The sequence below is a fragment of the Amblyomma maculatum genome, chromosome 11 (genome assembly GCF_055883805.1).
Source record: "Amblyomma maculatum isolate TAMU_Amacu chromosome 11, ASM5588380v1, whole genome shotgun sequence".
NCBI classification, from domain to species: Eukaryota; Metazoa; Arthropoda; class Arachnida; order Ixodida; family Ixodidae; genus Amblyomma; species Amblyomma maculatum.
The window spans coordinates 140818329-140837275 of record NC_139354.1 but is presented as its reverse complement, the minus strand read 5'-3'; the positions used below and the strand labels follow the sequence as shown (position 1 = coordinate 140837275).

The following is an 18947-nucleotide window of genomic DNA, read 5'->3' as shown; positions in this document are numbered from 1 at the left end:
TTTTTGTACGCTTGAAAGTCATGATGAGTTCAGCAGTAATTCATTTGTGACGTATTGCATTCCAACAGAAGCGACACAAGCGACACGAGGACTGCCAAATTAAGTGTTGTTGGAAGGAGGAATGGACTTGGTGCCAAGAACACACTATGCCAGAAGGGCTAGTGTGTGGTCCTGGAAAGGTTAGTAGTGGGCAGTATAATCTTCTAGTTGTCTTTCAGTCTGTTCGAAATAAGAACGCAAGGAACAAGGTTAAGGAGAGAATATGTACAAATTCGGGTAAAATATGGACAAGACATTTCGGGCAGGGGTCTAGCGAGCAAGTCTCACCGCAAAACAATAAACAGTAGTACTACCGCATTTCGAATTACACCACACCAGCTGCCTTTACAAAACGGCCCTAAATAAATCAGTATGTTTGCCGAGTGGAATATTAACTGAGGAAATGAGCTTCCTCCAAACTGGCCACATACCGCTCTGACTATCCAAATTCACCAAGAGCTTTGAGGGGGGTGTGGTTAAAAAATTTATTTCGTAAGCGTTACGTAAAGATAAAATATTGCGTAGTTCTCAACGCCATTAAGCAAGCATGTCGGCTCGTAGGCGTTATAGAAATCACAGAAGGGGAGCGTGCATTATATTTACTTGTGTTTTACAGCTTATGACCAGCAGTTGTGTGACCATCGCTGGGTGGAAAGCGTTGTGTTTAAAGGGATTCCTGAGGTCGTCATTGTAGTTTTTCTTCTGGCTTCTGTAAAGCAGATTATCTTATGACGAGTCGTGAAACCCTGGCGATTGCAGACGTCAGGTGTATGACAACGGTGGAAGCCAATGAACAGCTGATTTTCGCAATTTTAGCGTCGCCATGGGCTAAACATCGCGTTGAAGTTCGTGGTTGTGGGCCTTTTATTCGTGTGTTTACGTTATGATGATGGTACTGCAGCGCGTGGCTCACATTGGCTGTGTGCAATAATCTTTCGGTAGAAAATCAAGCATTTTAGCAGCATGGAAAGGACAGAGGAATAAGCAGGTTTGGGAATATCAGACATGCACTTCACTAGTATAGGTACTACCGTCAGAGATGCAACAATAGGTGTCCAAGACAGCACGGCTATAAGAGGGTAAACCTTAGCTCCTTGAGATATCCGTCCGTTCTAAAGGAGTGTTTAATTCCTCCGAATTTTCAGACGACAAATATTGAGCGCTCGACAGTGCCGGCCGGATTACGTGATGGAGTGCTTCCTTCAGGGCCGGAATGCTTCCAGCCTGAGCGGTAAAACAGAGAGTGTACGAAGGCACAAAGCAAAAGGCTGTATGAGCCAAACGACTATGCACGCTATTCAATGAAGGCAACCAACGATGAGAGACCTACAAGGCCCTCCTTTTGGATTCTCTTTCACGATATGCACTTTGTTACTCGCTTGATTGCTAATCCCTTAACTCAACAACTCACACATACTGTTTACCTGCCACGTTATATGAAACACAATTGGACATGTACAGTGTTCTACAAATTTATCAGAACATTTCGGAAAAATTCTTCCCTCCTTTGGATATTTGTTGACGATAAAACCGCGCAAAAAGCTTGCGCGTTGTTTACCTTTGTTGCGAAGTACGCTTGACAGTAGTGCTTACCTGGTTTGGGCGCGCTTGGTGAGAAACCAGAACCGTCAGCGACAACATTGAGAAAGCAAAAGCGCCAACTGAGTTCCCGATTAAAAACAGTGGTGGCGCCATCTGGTGTCGCTCGAAGAACGCGCCGCGTCTCCAAAGCGCCAAGGCAAAATTTACGTGTTTACTTCAAGATGCTGGATGGCACCACCCTGCCCTTTGCCGGACAATTAGTGTCCGCGTTTTTCGCTCTATCAACCTCCTCGCAGACCTTTATCGTTTCGCATCATATGTGGCCGAACTATGCAAAGATTATTGTCCAATTTCAATTCAGTTCAGTCGTTCAGTCGTCTCCGACAGTTCGTGACCCTATGGACCATGTCACACCACGCTTTCTGGTCTCTCACTATCTTCCTAACATCACATAACTTCATCTGCAGCGCCTCGAGGACGCCATCTAACCATCGCGTTCACTGTCTACCCCATCTCCGGCGACCTTCAACCTTTGCCAACATCAAATCTTTCTCCAGCGACTCCTCTCTTCTCATCATAGACCAAAGAAGCTGAGCTTTAGCTTTAGAATTTGACCCTCCAATGAGCAGTCAGGGTTTATGGTCGACAATATAGACTGATTTCATCTTCTGGCCATCCAAGGAACTCTCAAGAGTCTCCGCCAGTACCACAATTCAAACGCGTCAATTCCTCGGCGGTCAGCCTTTTTCACAGTCCAACTCGCATCCATGCATCAAAACTGGAAAGACCATAGCACGAGTTATACGGAGCTTGGTTCGCAGACTAATGTCTCTGCTCTTTACTAGGCGGTCAAGGCTAAGCATGGCTCCCTTTCCCAGAAGCATGCGTCTCCTAATTTCATGGCTGCAGTCTGCTTTCGGGGTAATCTTGGAGCCCAAGAAAACAAAATCTGTCACAGCTTCCACTTCTTGTCCCTTGATGCTCCAGGAATTGATAGGGCAAGACGCCATGATTTTTGTCTTTCAGTTCATGTTCAGTTTAAGCCCAAACCTTTCACTCTCTTCTTGTACGCGCATCAGAAGTCTATTGAGCTCCACTTCACTTTCTGCCATTAAGGTGGTATCATCCGCATATCTAAGGTTGTTGATACGTTTTCCAGCAATCTTCACTCCAGCTGAAGGCTCGTCCAGACCGGCCTTCTTCATGATGCACTCTGAATATAAGTTAAATAGGCAGGACGAGAGTATGCAGCCTTGCCTCACTCATTTCTCAATTGGAAACCAATCAGTAAGACCATGCCCAGTTCTGACTGTGGCCTCTTGCCCTTCATACAGGTTCCTGAGGAGACAGATGAGGTGAATTGGAACTCCCATCCCTTGGAGAGCTTGCCACAATCTCCAGTGATCTACGCAGTCAAACGCTTTCGCATAATCAATAAAGCAGAAGTAGATAGGTTTCTAGAACTCTCTTGCTTTTTCCATGACCCAGCGAGGGTTAGCAATTTGGTCTCTAGTTGATCTACCCTTGCGAAACCCAGCTTGCACGTCCGGAAGCTCCCGATCCACATACTGCTGCAGCCTACTTTGGTGGATTTTCGACATCTCCTTGCTAGCATGCGAAATAAGCGCGATCGTGCGGTAGTTGGAACAATATTTGGCACTGCCTTTCTTTGGAAAGGGGATGTAAACTGACCTCCTCCAATGCTGTGGCCACTGCAGTGTTGTCCAAATCTTCTGTCATAATGTATGCAGAATGTTAACAGCGTCATGGTTGAGGTTTTGAAGCAACTCAGCTGGAATGCCATAAATTCCGCTAGCTTTGTTCTTAGCAAAACTGGCTAAGGCCCATTCAACTTCACAACCATCATATGTTGGGTATGCACTTCCGGGTCCTTCTTGTACAGTTCTTCTGTGTATTCCTGCCACCTCTTCTTTATCTCTGAGGCTTCAGTGAGGTCCTTGCCTCGTTTGTCATTTATCACGCCCAGCTTAGCACAGAAGCTTTCTTTGATATCTTTGATTGTCTTATACAGAGCTCTTGTGTTCCTTAATTGGCTGCTGTCCTCAACTGCTTGGCACTGTATGTTCAGGAAGGCATTCTTATGTCACCTTGCTATTTTCTGAAGATCCCCATTGAGCACCTTGTATCTTTAACTTTTCCCCATAACGTTTGCCATCCTCCTTTCCTCAGCTATTTGCAAAGCCTCTTCAGATAACCAGTTTGCTTTCTTGCATTTCTTGTGCTTTGGAACTACCTTAGTAGCAACTTCTTGTATTATTTCACGAACATCAGTCCACATCTCTTCAGGCTCTGTCTTCTAGATCTAATTCTTGAAATCGGTTCCTCACTTCCCAAGCATATTTTGATGGAATTTGATCCAGATCATACCTTATAGGCCCTTAGTTTTCTACGTTTTCCTCAATCGAAGCTTAATTTTGGTAAAAAGAAGCTGATGATTGGTGCCACAATCGGCCCCAGGCCTTGTTTTTGGCGTTTGTATAGCGCTTCTCCATCTCTGCCGGCAAAGGATATAATCGTCCTGATTCCAGTACAGACCGCCCGGTGAAGTCTATGCGTACAGGCGCCTCTTGTGTTGTTGAAAATGAGTATTTGGTATGGTCAGGTTGTTTTCTTGAAAAAACTCTACTAGCCTTTGCCCAGCTTCATTCGGCTCACTAAGACCGAACTTTCCTGTAATTCCGGATATTTCTTCACTCCCTACCGTAGCATTCCAGTCTCCTATGAGAAAAACGACTTACGATGATGGAGTGCGGTCTAAAAGGGATTGCAGGTCCGCATAAATTCGCTCAACGTCAGCTTCTTCAGCAGTAGTGCAAAAAATGTAGCGCAAAAAAAGAACAAAAAGGACAAAGAAGAACACATAAGACGTATGACGAGCGCTGTTCTTTGTCCTTTGTGTTCTTTTTTTGCGCTAAATTTTTTACTTAATGGATCACCAACTACCCCGGCAACATGCTCTCCTCAACAACAGTAGTTGTTGGTGCCTAACTGGTTATAGGGTTTTCTTGGCAGGAAATACTGGAGTGGGTTCCATAATACAACATTTTGGGCGAGTTGGTTACATACATTCAATATTACAGCGCAAAGACGGACGGAACAAGAGGAGGACATAACAGCGCTGACTGTCAACTAAATTTTATTCGAGACCAGTAGGTTTTTATACCGCCTGGCGATCAGAAACGGAAAAAAACAGGAAAACATGCTAGAATAGCAACAGGAACGTGCGAGGGTACAAGAACGAAGATTTGCCGGTACGTGTCAGATTTCACATTCAAGATATTTGACCTCTTCCCGGGACAATGCCACTGATGGTGCGCTTATGCAATCCTCCTGCAATCTTATAATCATACAAGCTTCTATAATCTCTCTTGTTAATGCGTCTCGGTGATTCCCTATGACACTGCATTGCCTGTACATAGGTTCACATTGATAGTCACTATCATCTTCTGCGCAGCAGTCCCTGCAATGTTTGGCTACGTGGCCTGAGGTAGCAACACGTGCGACATTATCACTGTGCTCTTTTAGCCTTTTGTCGAGACAGCGGTCAGTCTGCCCGATGTACGTTTTCCCACAGGACATGGGCAGAGAATACACCACACCTTCTTGACAAGGGACAAAATGATCCCCATGTTTAACTTTGCACCTGCGCGGCTCAATAGTCCTGCAATTAACTTTTTTGCACATCCTGGAAAGTTTTTCCGGCGCTGAAAATACTACATCAACCCCCGCCCGACTTCCAATTTTTCGGAGGTTGTGCGACACCTGATGGAGGTAAGGCAAAATGACAACCTTCCTTCTTTGCCTTTGCTTAACCGGTTCGCTAGTGAGGCGAGGTCTCAGGCTTTTCAGCTGCTTTTCTGCCACCGACACTAGCACATCGGACGGATAGCCAGCCATTGTAAGGCGATTGCAGGACGATTGCATAAGCGCACCATCAGTGGCATTGTCCCAGAAAGAGGTCAAATATCTAGAATGTGAAATCTGACACGTGTCGGTTAATCTTCATTCTTGTACCCTCGCACATTCCTGTTGCTATTCTAGCATGTTTTCCTGTTTTTTTTTCGTTTCTGATCGCCAGGCGGTATAAAAACCTACTGATCTCGAATAAAATTTAGTTGACAGTCAGCGCTGTTGTGTCCTCCTCTTGTTCCGTCTGTCTTTGCGCTGTAATATTGAATGCATGTAACCAACTCGCCTAAAATGTTGTATTATGGAACTTTATTTCTATTACAAAGGGCTCTTTTGCATGTGTTCCTGATCATTTCCACGTGGTACCAGTAGTCGCCGCTACGGCTTGCCGAGCACGCTCACTAGGGTTTTGCGTTCGCAAGAGAATCCTCCCACCTGATGTATCAGACTTATTTGGCGGCGTTCAACCTTCGGCAAGCCATGGAAGAAGACTGCAAGATTCTCGGGTCTGAATGGCTTCAGCAAGTGCGAGCGTACAAGGAGCGCTTGAAGGTCTTGGTACAGTTCCATGCTGAGCAAGAACACTCAAAAGCGCAGTGGCACCAATTATATCGGTCCATCGACTGCACCACCGAGTTCCTTTGGCAACAGACGCTCCCAGCGCTTCGTGCACTGCTTCCTAAGAGGGCTCCAGCTACCAGACAACAGATCCATGTCATGGAGGGCATCTCCCTGCCCGACAACATCAGGCAAGTCCTTGGCCGGGGGCACAAGTTTGCGGTCGAGCCAAAAACTTCGAGACCGGAGCTCTTGGCGATGGTGAAACAAGTTTCTCGACGCGCAGAGAGGACCGAAGAAGACCGTTGCTTCTCTGAAGGTGTAGACGTTTTAGCAAAGCACGGACAGGCAGGCAGGAAGCTCCCCTTGTTCAAAATAGTTAATTGGCTGAAAAATAACTCGCTGTCTCTTCTTCCTGCAGACAAAGATGGAGGTTTTGTTGTTTTAACTAGAGATGTGTACATGTCGAAAGCAATGGACAGCGTCCTTGCAGCTTTGACAAGCGCGATGATGTAAAAATGACGAAAATTAAGAGTCAAGCAGAAAAGCTAACTGACAAGTTGAATTTAAACAAGTTGTCGAGTATGATTGGGAACTGTCACAAGAGCAACCTTGAAATTTTCTTCTCTGCAAAGACCCATAAATCCAACTGGCCGTTTCGTGCAATAGTTTCAGAAGTAGGGACTTGGCAGAAGCAGGTCGCAAAATACTTGCAACAGAAACTCAACGTTTTAACTATCAATGACCCTTTTAGAATAACAAAATTCTAACGAAGTGATCACCTTCATAAAGGGATGAGATCACGATAAAAAACTGCAGGGATTTTCACTCGACGTTAAAGACTTGTATTACACAAATCCCCAGGGGGAGATACTGTCAGCTGTGAATAACCACATTGAAAAGCATGGTGTCATAGCTTTCCAAAACGAGTGCGGAATTGTTGCAGATGCCTTCCTAGAATTGTTATCATCTTATCTTATTTCGACTTTTGTAGAATGGAATGGGGATATGTACATTCATAAAGACGGAATATGTATTGGTTCATGCCAAGCCCCGATTCTGAGTGATATGTTTTTGGCCTTGCGTGACAAAACACTGCAAGATCGTTTGGAAGGGTTTGGTGTGTGCCGCATTTTTAGATTTGTTGACGATTACTTTGTGTTTGTACAGTACGACAACCTCAGCTTTGAGCAGCAGTTCCTAAAAATTTATTCAGTGTTCACAGAGTGTCTTGAACCATTGGTTATAACACATTAAACCCCACTTAATGACACTATCAGGTTCTTAGATCTCACCCTTCATTTCACTCCGTCCCATGTGTGTTGGTCGTACGAGCCTCGAGCTAAAAAACCCATCCTGCCATATGAATCAGCTCATTCTAAACTTGTAAAAAGGGCCATTATTCATTCTGTTTTTAATAATGTTTTAAAGAATTGTTGCGAGCATAGTATGGGACAAAGCTTTGCGATACAAGTTGATCGCCTTACAATGGCTGGCTATCCATCCGATGTGCTAGTGTAGGTTGCAGAAAAGCAGCTGAAAAGCCTGAGACCTCGCCTCACTAGCGAACCGGTTAGGCAAAGGGAAAGAAGGAAGTTTGTTGCTTTTCCTTACCTCCATCAGGTGTCGCACAACCTCCGAAAAATTGGAAGTCGGGCGGGGGTTGATGTAGTATTTTCAGCGCCGGAAAAACTTTCCAGGATGTGCAAAAAAGTTAATTGCAGGACTATTGAGCCGCGCAGGTGCAAAGTTAAACATGGGGATCATTTTGTCCCTTGTCAAGAAGGTGTGGTGTATTCTCTGCCGATGTACTGTGGGAAAAAGTACATCGGGCAGACTGACCGCTGTCTCGACAAAAGGCTAAAAGAGCACAGTGATAATGTCCCACGTGTTGCTACCTCAGGCCACGTAGCCAAACATTGCAGGGACTGCTGCGCAGAAGATGATAGTGACTATCAATGTGAACCTATGTACAGGCAATGCAGTGTCATAGGAAAACAACGAGACGCATTAACAAGAGAGATTATAGAAGCTTGTATGATTATAAGATTGCAGGAGGATTGCATAAGCGCACCATCAGTGGCATTGTCCCAGAAAGAGTTCAAATATCTAGAATGTGAAATCTGACACGTGTCGGCTAATCTTCATTCTTGTACCCTCGCACATTCCTGTTGCTATTCTAGCATGTTTTCCTGTTCTTTTCCGTTTCTGATCGCCAGGCGGTATAAAAACCTACTGGTCTCGAGTAAAATTTAGTTGACAGTCAGCGCTGTTGTGTCCTCCTCTTGTTCCGTCCATCTTTGCGCTGTAATAATGAATGGAGTGGGTTGCCATTACCTTCTCCAGTGAATCACATTTTGTCAGAACTCTCTGCCGTGATCTGTCTATCTTGGGTGGCCTTACACAGCAGATCTCACTACATCGAGTTTCGCAAGCCCCTCCGCCACGACAAGGCAGTGATTCATGAAGGGCATTATCCAATCTACTACGCAACAAAAGGCGCATTAACACGCAAGCATTCTGAACGGTTTCACCGCAAAAAGAGTCCTTTTCGATACCTTTCAGATATAGGTGCAGAGCACTGAATATTGTTACGGCACACTCCGACGGAGCCGCAGCAGTTCGCCGTCAGAAAAGCACTCGCACGACCAACAGAGCCTAGCTCCAGCGTAGTCGTTGTTCACTACCCCAGCACTTCATCGTCGTCTCCGAGACAGCTCACCGTAACAATATCAATGCCGCTTTAACGAAGTCGTGCAATGTATCCTGCGTGTTCGAAGGGCGGCGTGTATGGCGCAGGACATAATGGTTCAAGCCTCGATTCCTTTGTCGTTTTAGCTGCAAGTGCTACCAAAGCAAGCAACTTCTTCCTACTCGGCCATGTTATGTGGCACAATGAGAGCACCCGTCCTGCCAACCAACCAATGCCCGACCATTTCTTCTGCAAACAGAATTTCAAATCATAGATCAAGGTTATTTCTAGCGAGGGGATCCATCTAGTGCTAGCGCATTATACCTCCAATTCCCTCTTGGGATGTTGCTAAGGTACTGTCCAGCAGTCAATATATCATCATCAAGCAGAGCAGGAGTACGGAACAGTAAGGCCGAGATGAACAGCGCCTCTTTGCATATCGAAAGACTTGGTCCGTCGGAAAACTTGTATTTAGGATGTGATGAAAATCAAGCATTGCGGGCTTTTGCCACTTTGAACGCTTCAAGCCTATATGCGCGCACTTGGACTGGAAGGAGAAAGCTTCTTGTGGTTGAACGGTAAAATTCAAGGGAGGGGCGTCCGGTTATGTTGGGTAAAAACATGGTCTAGTATAATGATCATCGAAGCGCACTGGAAGAATATCAATAGCGACTTGATTGCAGTTATAGGTAGACTGAAAACCATGTAAATGTCGTGCTTATCCTGTAACAAGTTTGTTGAAATGATTGAATATAGCAGCACCGTTGCAGTGTATTGTTCAGTTGCTTTTCGTCCGGAGTTTATGCACAGACAATCTGCACTCTTGAAATTCACTGCAAAACAAACACATTTGAAAATATTTTACATATAAGTTCCTTACACGCCACGCACCGTATAATAAAAACACTAACTGACAATCTTTACGCCATAAGTGTTATGCATGATAGACCTTTGGATCAGCAAGGGCATTCACCTGGTTAACGCAAACAGATCTACAACACTCTCTCCTTCATACGCTGTACGCGATTCACAATGTAACCAAATTTTTTTGTACCAGATTGAAGAAAACCGCGTTTTATAGCTGTGGCCTACCTTTCGAATTTCAAGAGGTTCGTTTTAATTATTTCTGTTTGTTGCCCTTCGATAAAAGCATCAAATGTAGCTTCATATGCCTGGAAAGAATCTTCCAAAGTTTCGCAAAGCTTGGCGTATTCTCCTTCACCAATGCCAAAATGATCAGAAAGGAGAGTCGGTTTGATTGGTGTTGTGACGCTTCCTGCGTTCCGGTAAAATGTAATGGACCAATATTATTAGACATTGTTGCTTTTATTTATGCTGTTCAGTTTAATATTGAAAGGGAAAATAGTGTTTTTAACGGAAAACTGAATGAATAAAAACTTGTGAGTTATAATGGAATTTTGCTTGTAAGGAACGCATATAAAGAAAATAAATGATAAAAACTAAAGAAAACAAATTAGTAAGAAGGCATCTCCTTACTCATATCTTTGCTGATCAATGATCTTCCGTTCATATTTACGGCGTTCAGAACGTTTACTTTCTCTCCCTTAAAGGCTGAGTAGCGTCGTCTACACATACACGGTCTTTGCATGACGCCTTTGCAAGTAATTCATACAGAATCCTGGAGATCAAGGTAGTAGATCGTGGTAGCCCCAGTGTTACATGAAACAACCACTTTAAATTGGCCTTTGCCATATATTGCTACGGGGCACACTCTGACGTAGCCGCAACAGTTCGCCGTCAGGGACAAACTCGCAGTACAAGCAGAGCTTAGCTTCAGCGTTGTTCTTGTTCTCTAATTTGATGGCACATACCCACAGAGGGTGATTGGCCCGGAATTAAGCTGCAGACATATTATATTTTGAGCTTTATAATTACATCACAAAAAAAGAACTGATTGCTAGGATATAGAGAAGGAAAGTAAAAATATGAAAAACCAAATAAAAAAGGGTAAATACTAAGACACGCTGTAGAAGAATACTGAGATTTGTATTTACAGAATAAAAAATTCAAAGCATATTAGCAAGGGCGACGTTTTGATCCTATTAAAATGTTTTGAATGATCTTAAAAATAGACCTGTGGCTGTACCCAAACATTGTGGCAGCGAACGATAATAAACTCTGACGGCTCGAATTAAGACCCAGCTACTCCAACGGCTTCGCCATATGCCGTTTTCTTATCAGTGTTGAGTGCTTACTGTCTAGGGAGGCGTTGGGTGGGGTGCAGAGCGGACGCGATGCTCTGTAGACCTGCATCAGCTCGCTATATTGTTTGAAATTGTAAGGTGGTATGGATTTGACGTTTTTTTCTGCATAGGAAACACTACGGTGGGCGTTAATTTCGAAAGACGGACAGCACGCTATTAGGCCATTTTTAATGAGGTAACAACAAAATTCTCGTTCTATAATAATCTATCTCAATCTCCGGGGGCGTCATCGGCATTTTCTATTACTACTTTTTTGAGTCACAAATTATCGATATGGCTTTGGCTAGTGGTAGTGGGTAGGTGACATGATCGTGCACTGAATAGTCGCGGGTTTGCGTGACGTCAAAAGACCCTATGACACGGACGAGTAGGTAGGCGCTGGCAGTTCAAGCTTATCTTTTCAGATACGAAGTGCTGATGACAAAATCCGAACTTTGACGACCCTGCATGAAGAGATATTATTGTCGCACTGCGAAAAAATATTGCGTTTCAAATCGACTGCAACTTAATTAATTGGTCATCACGTAATTTCAATATATGCCATCAATCGTAATTCGCAAATGAGGGCAGTTACGAACAGCAATAAAAAACCGCAGAACATCAAATAACGCAAGGTGGAGTTGTGGGCCAGTTGGTAGGTCATGATTTTCGGGTGGGCTTTGCTAGAGAAGACGAGGCCAAATGAGGGACACAGAACGAGCGCTAAGTTTCAACTGGAATTCGAAGCAAAAAAAAAAAACGAGCTCGAGGATCTGCATACGCATGCCCAACTATCCACTGAATTATGATGAAGGGGGTTGATAAGGCATTATCTGTAGCATGAGTCCTAATTCAGTAGATCGCTGGGCATCCTTACGCAGTTCCTCGAGCTCATATTTCTTCCTATCATACTTCAGTTGCAAGTAGCACTCGCCCTGTTTCCCTTTCTTGCCCTCGTCTGTCTCGCTCTAAGAACACCTGTAAATAAAACAACGCAAGTGCGAAAAAGTGCGCAGCTAGCACTGAGTACCAAGAAACGTGCAGCATACTATAGCTGCCTCAAACCTTAGTGAGCGATATTTTGTCGCCGAATAATATTTGCTGCTGAGATGGGGTACTTTATACATCAAAATATATGTAAGTAAAATAGAAATACAAAACATATGTACGTAAAAAGCATGGCTGACAAGAGCGAGTGGGGATAAAAAGCATTGAGACACCCGAAAAAAGGCGGGGAAATCAGTTGATATCCAAAGGGCGACGGTAAGAGTTATAGCTTTAAACACCTGGACGATAAACGCACGTGAGCGAGCGGGAAACAATATAGATAGAACCAAAAATCGTTTAAATCCAATGCAGAGTATGGCCGGTGCTTTCATTGAAAGTCATGATTTTGCTCGACTGCGTTGGGTAGAAATAGTCTGAAGCAAAATTAGAATTTTTCAAGAAAACCGGAAGCAATAGAACTTTTATTTTTGTCGCGCGCACATTATCCTTTCGCCTTGGTTCTTTTTGCCGCGTATATGGTGTCCAGAGCGTAGATTTGGCTCGAGATCGAACGAGGAATGAGCAATGTCTATGTTTGCTTTCTGACAGAGGTTTTATGCACCTGTCTGTGAACAACTTCTTTCTACTTTCTACTTCTTTCCCATCTACTTCTGCTTTATTGATTATGCAAAAGCGTTTGACTGCGTAGATCACAACCGATTGTGGCAAGCTCTCCAAGAGATGGGCGTTCCAATTCACCTCATCTGTCTCCTCAGGAACCTGTATGAAGGGCAAGAGGCCACAGTCAGAACTGGGCATGGTCCTACTGACTGGTTCCCGATTGAGAAAGGAGTGAGGCAAGGCTGCATACTGTCGCCCTGCTTATTTAACCTATATGCAGAGTGCATCATGAGGAAGGCCGGTCTGGACGAGTCTTCAGATGGAGTTAAGATTGCTGGAAAACGTATCAACAACCTTTTATATGCGGATGATACCACTTTAATGGCAGAAAGTGAAGTGGAACTCAAGAGACTTCTGATGCGCATACAAGAAGAGAGTGAGAACAGAACATTAAAAAGACAAAGACCATGGCGTCTTGCCCTATCAAGTCCTGGAGCATTAAGGGACAAGAAGTGGAAGCTGTGACAGATTTTCTCTTCTTGGGCTCCAAGATTACCTCGGAAGCAGACTGCAGCCATGAAATTAGGAGACGCCTGCTTCTGGGAAAGAAAGCAAAGGTTAGCCTTGACCGCCTAGTAAAGAGCAGAGACATTAGTCTGCCAACCAAGATCCGCATAACCCGTGCTATGGTCTTTCCAGTTGTGATTTATGGATGCGAGTTGGACTGTGAAAAAGGCTGACCGCCGAAGAATTGACGCGTTTGAATTGTGGTGCTGGCGAAGACTCTTGAGAGATCCTTGGACTGCCAGAAGATCAAATCAGTCGATATTGTCGACCATAAACCCTGACTGCTCATTGGAGGGTCAAATTCTAAAGTTAAAGCTCAGCTACTTTGGTCATCTGATGAGAAGAGAGGAGTCGCTGGAGAAAGATTTGATATTGGGAAAGGTTGAGGGTCGCCGGAGAAGGGGTAGGCAGCGAACGCGATGGTTAGATGGCATTCTCGAGGCACTGCAGATGAAGTTATGTGATGTTAGGAAGATAGTGAGAGACCGGAAAGCGTGGCGTGACATGGTCCATAGGGTCACGAAGAGTCGGGCACGACTGAACGACTGAACTGTAACTGTGAACAACGCAGGTAAATACCTGAGACTAGCAAAAGCGGATATTTGTATTTACATCATGTACCCCCATGGAAAATAAACTGCAGAACGGTGTCAAAAATACGATGAAATATTCTTGCGTTCTGTCATAAACGTCAGATTTTTCTGTAGTTGTTTAGTGCTTTTCTGTAATTTCTCTGTAGTATAGTTGTGTCGCCTGTAGTTCTGTGCCACTTTTCTGTTGTACCTATAGATATTTGTGATATTAATACAGAATGTTATGTTGTCACAAAAGGTTTCCCGTGAAAAACCGCACAGAAATTCGGTCATAAAAACAGAAACTTTTCTGTAGTTTTTAGCGACTGGGGTGACTCTTCCCATAACCTTTTTGGTTAAGGTGGATGCTAATGAGCATGTGTCGGTTAATAAACTCCAAATAAAAGATAATGGACTAAAACAGCAGCAAACTGCATTTACGCGAATCAGAATCCGCAAAGGGAGCTGGTACACGGAAGCCATGAAACCTGTCGCGTCATGTATTTAAATGCTTAAAGGCAGTGATAAGGTGTCACCTCCCTCGCCCCTTTTTCTTCCGCAGCTTGTATTGCGTAAAATGTCATTTTTAACAGATGTGATAGTTCTGTAAACATTTCTGGTAACGTGTTTCGGTATCACATTTCTTAAACCACCTTTTTAGCAACGTACAGAAATACTGGCTTCATTATTACAGGGTCCTTTTAAACTGGTAACAGCTAGTTTTTTTAAGCACTACAAAAGATACATCAGAATGGTCTATGTAGGAGGCCTGTACACCAAGGCGGAGAATATGTATGTATAGAGCTGAGTAATTACGTTTACAATGACCTTAAATTAGGTAATGAACTTTTATTTTTGATCTTAGGGCCAGCATGAAGACCGTCCGAACGAAAGCTGAGTCCAGTTTCTAATTATTATCTGCCGGTAAGGCAGATCAAAGAACTGAACGTCAAAAATGTGCATTTTTAGTTCGTAAAGCTAGCGCATTACACACTTTGAAAACTGCGTCTCTGGGCGTGAGGCTGACGCGGAAATGGCGATCACTGCTTCTACGAAATTCAATAACAGGGTTGTTCGTTTTCGGGTAAACCCCGATTTTAACCGGTTTTCGCACCTCGAACATATTCCTAAAAAATGGGGGGAAATTCAATTTTTCCCAATTTCTTCAACAACTGTGCCCATAGAAATTGTTGAAAACTCGTATGAAAGCAGCAGACCAGAGGCTATTCGAACGATACTTTCTATTAAAGAGGTTTGTTTATGCGAAGGCTGTTTTATTGAGAGATGCACGCAAGCCACATTGTTGTGACCGTGCATGGTCCGCGCTTGCGCGCACTATTGTGCGCCTGTGGGCATGGTATTGATATGCGCTGTTTGTGCAAGGGCTCTAAGTGAGCGTGTTGACATGAATCTTTTTGTGTGAGCATGCTTTGCTTTGTCGTGACCCTAGAACTGAAAAGTTGGCCCTGTCAAGGGAACGTCAAGAAAAATACAAAGAAACGTCGCCCTGTGAGAAATAGCCGGAAGTGCTTTTGTTCAACTTTTCACCCTTCCCGTCGAGAGGCGCTATTGTCAAGTGAGGAATGCCCATTGTCCAAAGGAGACGATCGGGGTGACACGTCCGCTGATGTACAGGAGAAGAAAGGAGCATGAGGAAAACGGCCATAAGAGGATTTTCCGTGAATGCAACAAAGAGTTGCATTTGCCGGAAAGGGACAATGCTGGGAGCAGCATTCTTGGCACGTTCGTACACTTCGGTTTCTGAGAAGGAAATCCACTTGCCGGAACCAACATAGCGGATCTTTGCAGAAGAATCGAAATTTACCTCCTCGCCGTTCCCAAGCTCTATCCGACAACAAGTGACCACGCCCGACGAAACAATACTGGACCAGTCAGTGCATCAGACCATGAGTGCAGTGATGTGTTCGATTGGTTGCCGATATCTGAGCGGTGTGCCCTGGAACTGATTGGTCAGCATCATCAGAGAGGGGCTGGACATAGGGAGATTTAAGGACGTTACAGAGCACGAAATGACTCTCTGAGCCCTGGGTAAACGGCTCATCCAGACGCTTCTCGCTATGAACTCTTAACGCTTGCCATTTTGCTGATATACCCTTTTTTTTATGTAAATAAGTTTTCTCAAAGTGCCATTAAACCTGCTTGTATATATTTTACCAACTTCGAAGATTCAATCCTTCATCAACCCGGAGTCTATGCTTGCTACCAAGTGCAAGCCGGGTTGTCTAAGTCCCAGCGTCACGACAACATTTAGATGTCCAGAAAACGCTTGAAAGCGGAAAACTTGTCATGCCAAGCTTCGATCACCTCGTAGACGTCACGTTACAGCAGACTCTCAAAGAGTTTTCCACGATGATAGGTAAAAGCGATGGAGCAATAGCAGTGCCATATTTGTAAAATCTTGTGAAGAGTTCTGGGCGAAAATTTCCAGAAAATTAGGTTGCACTCTGAAGCCGAAAATATCAGCAAAAAAGAAAACCAGTTGGTAATGTGAAAACTGGGTTCCTTACTCAATCTATTCCAGTAACGGCTGCTGAGTCAGTCATTTGATGACTATCGATCTCTATTCGTTTCTGCGACGGGCGATGTAGGCTCACTTCACGGGGAGTTGAACCAGTGCTTGCTGGAAGCAAGCCACACAAATAAAAGTCCTGAAGTTATTGACAACTGGAACGAAGCAACTGTGCGCTAGCCCAGGCTAGCAAGTGCAACGTTGCCATTGGTATGTCAAGCTAAGGGCAGCAGTAACGTTGAGCGAACGTTCTCTCAGCTAAGATACCTCTGCAGAGACCAGACAGATCTTGGATGGAAACCGATCGAAATGTTGCGCTTGTAGATCATTATGTATGCTCACGTTACTAAAATGTTTTTTGTCCAAAAACTCACCGCTGCACATCACAGAGAGTAATAAATACGACAGAAACGCCGAATTATGAAATAATATATTGAAAGCAACCCAAAACATAACCCTAATTGTTACACATCGATTAGGAGAAATGGAATAAATCATTACGTTCTAAGTTTTACTTGATAAAACCCGAATTTCTGAGTGTTTCCACAAAAACCCGATTTCTTCCCCAATTTCAAGTCGAAAAGTGACACCCGGTTTTTACCCCACGAATTTGAAAAACAATTAAACCAAAAATAAATAATCCTAAAAATAGACAAAACGATGCCATTTAAAATATTGGCATTGCGAGAGGTCAGCTTTACAACACAAATTGTGTATTTTTGACGTTAAATACTGCCAACAGCATTGCCGATAATGAAAATTTAAAACTGCACTCGTCTTTCATTGAATGGCCTTCGCTTTTATAATACAATTTTGGCACATAAATGAAAGAAACAAAGTTTGTTACCTAATTTCTCTATTCATTGCGTAATTACTGAGCTTGATGATGTACATGTTGTGCGCTTTTATGTAAGATCCAGCCGCACAGACAGGAAAAAATGACCTATCAACACTTAGAAAAGTACACTCTATAACCGTTTTCGGGTGGGAGGACTGTTTATGAATAACGTGCGTTGTGCGAACATGTTATTGATGGTGCCTTACGTCCGCTTAACTGAAATAGTCACAGGTGCTATACGCACAAACATTGGGTCAACTGATTTTCGTATGCAGGAATAAGCTTCATTTGCTCTTCTATAGATTTTCACCTATTTTCTGCTTCAAATTTTTCAGAGATGCAGACGCGGCGTCTGTGAGAGCTGCGTCCAGATGTAGAAGAGTTCTTGTTATGGGCATCTTAGAGAAAGTTTTCTGGCCGATCGTCAACGACGGAGCTTCTGGGAATCTTAACAGCCCGCAAAAAGCGAGAAACTACGTGCGATGTAAAACACTGATACATTTATGTACACGATTGCAATCAAATACGTTTAATGTATTATATTTACTTGATTTCTTCGTTGAAACATATTGCATTGATGTCAAAGGTAGAGTACATGAACAAATGAATAAACTGAGTTTTTAAACAAGTACTTGTATGTGATATAATTTGCACCACAAAAGGGTGCCGTATCAATGTTTCGGTCTAGAAAATGAGTCAATGAAGACGAATATGAGCTGTTTCTGAAATCAGACATTTCTTACGCGGGCACAAATTTACTGCAGCTGATTTGGGGAAGCTTACAATCATTATATGGATGAAAAAAAAATGGATAATTCATAAACTGCAGCTGTGCTCAGACGATGATCATTTAAAATAGGGTGACATGTTTAGGAGGTCCTGCTTGGATTTCAGCACAACTTCTAATCCTGAACTTTATGGGAAATCTCTGTAAACTGCACAAATGCTACTTTAATAACTTTCAAAGCCCTTTCAGCGCAACTTTACGTGACGCTACTCTTCTCCCCTTTTCGCTCAGCACATTAAGATATGTGAAATAGTGAAAACAGCTCAGGACTCCGCACCACCAATGAATACGTAATCGGCTGACGCTTTGTTCAGAGACTTGTGGTTTTGTTGTACGTTGTCCCTGCCTTGATCTTTCTTTTACCCGTGCACTCCGCGCTCATTGCCTCTTCATACCTTGTCGTGTGCGTTGTCAGTTATAATAGGCCCGAAATAGGAGCGCGACTGCTGACGGATACCGCCGCGACCATACCGAGCCCTGCAAGTTCATCTCGTTCAGGAGTAAACGGCGACGATGGCAAGAACGTATCGCCGGCGCGCTCATTGAAACCACAGGGCAGTGAAAGAGATTAACGTGTATGCAGAGGCGTTGACGTCGCTCCAGCGCGCCTAAGGAGTTCACACAGCTCAACGGAAGACGAGTCTCTGAGCTAGAGAACGTGTGTCCATGTAGCCGTGCCATCATGGCTGCAGCGAATAGAAGTGGATATCACCAATATTGTGGTGCATTGAGAATGGACCTATTCTGCTTTTTACGAAGCCAATTTGTGTTGCTACGGGTGCGTTAGAGTAAACTTTAATAATCGACCTGCAAATGTCATCCCAGGAGTACCGCATTCTATCAACTATCAGATTGTGAAAGCTGAGTCGACCCTTGTTCGCATTGTTTTAAGCTCGGCCTAAGCTCGAAGAAAAACCTTCACTGATGTGCTTATGAGAACCTTCGGGTTAACAGTATTCTTCAGAAACGCAGCCTGAGCTTTGAAGTCAAGAAACTTCAGTATAACAGGTCTTACTCTATCGTTTTCTGCACCAAGGCTGAAACAACGCTCAACACAGTCGCATCTGATTTTCAGTTTCG

At 43.8% G+C, this 18947-nt stretch overlaps 1 protein-coding gene across 3 annotated transcripts in view; it reads left to right on the top strand.

Annotated features, from left to right (window-relative positions):
* Nucleotides 1-17711, top strand: part of LOC146175085 (venom metalloproteinase Antarease-like) — a 125467-nt gene extending 107756 nt beyond the window's left edge. For all 3 annotated transcript variants that reach the window (XM_084584517.1, XM_084584518.1, XM_084584516.1), the window contains 2 exons: nucleotides 69-179; nucleotides 17416-17711. In XM_084584517.1, the coding sequence (XP_084440643.1) occupies nucleotides 69-179; nucleotides 17416-17457 (153 nt within the window). In that variant the 3' untranslated portion in view covers nucleotides 17458-17711. The remainder of the gene's footprint in view (nucleotides 1-68; nucleotides 180-17415) is intronic.
* Nucleotides 17712-18947: the final 1236 nt, after the last annotated feature.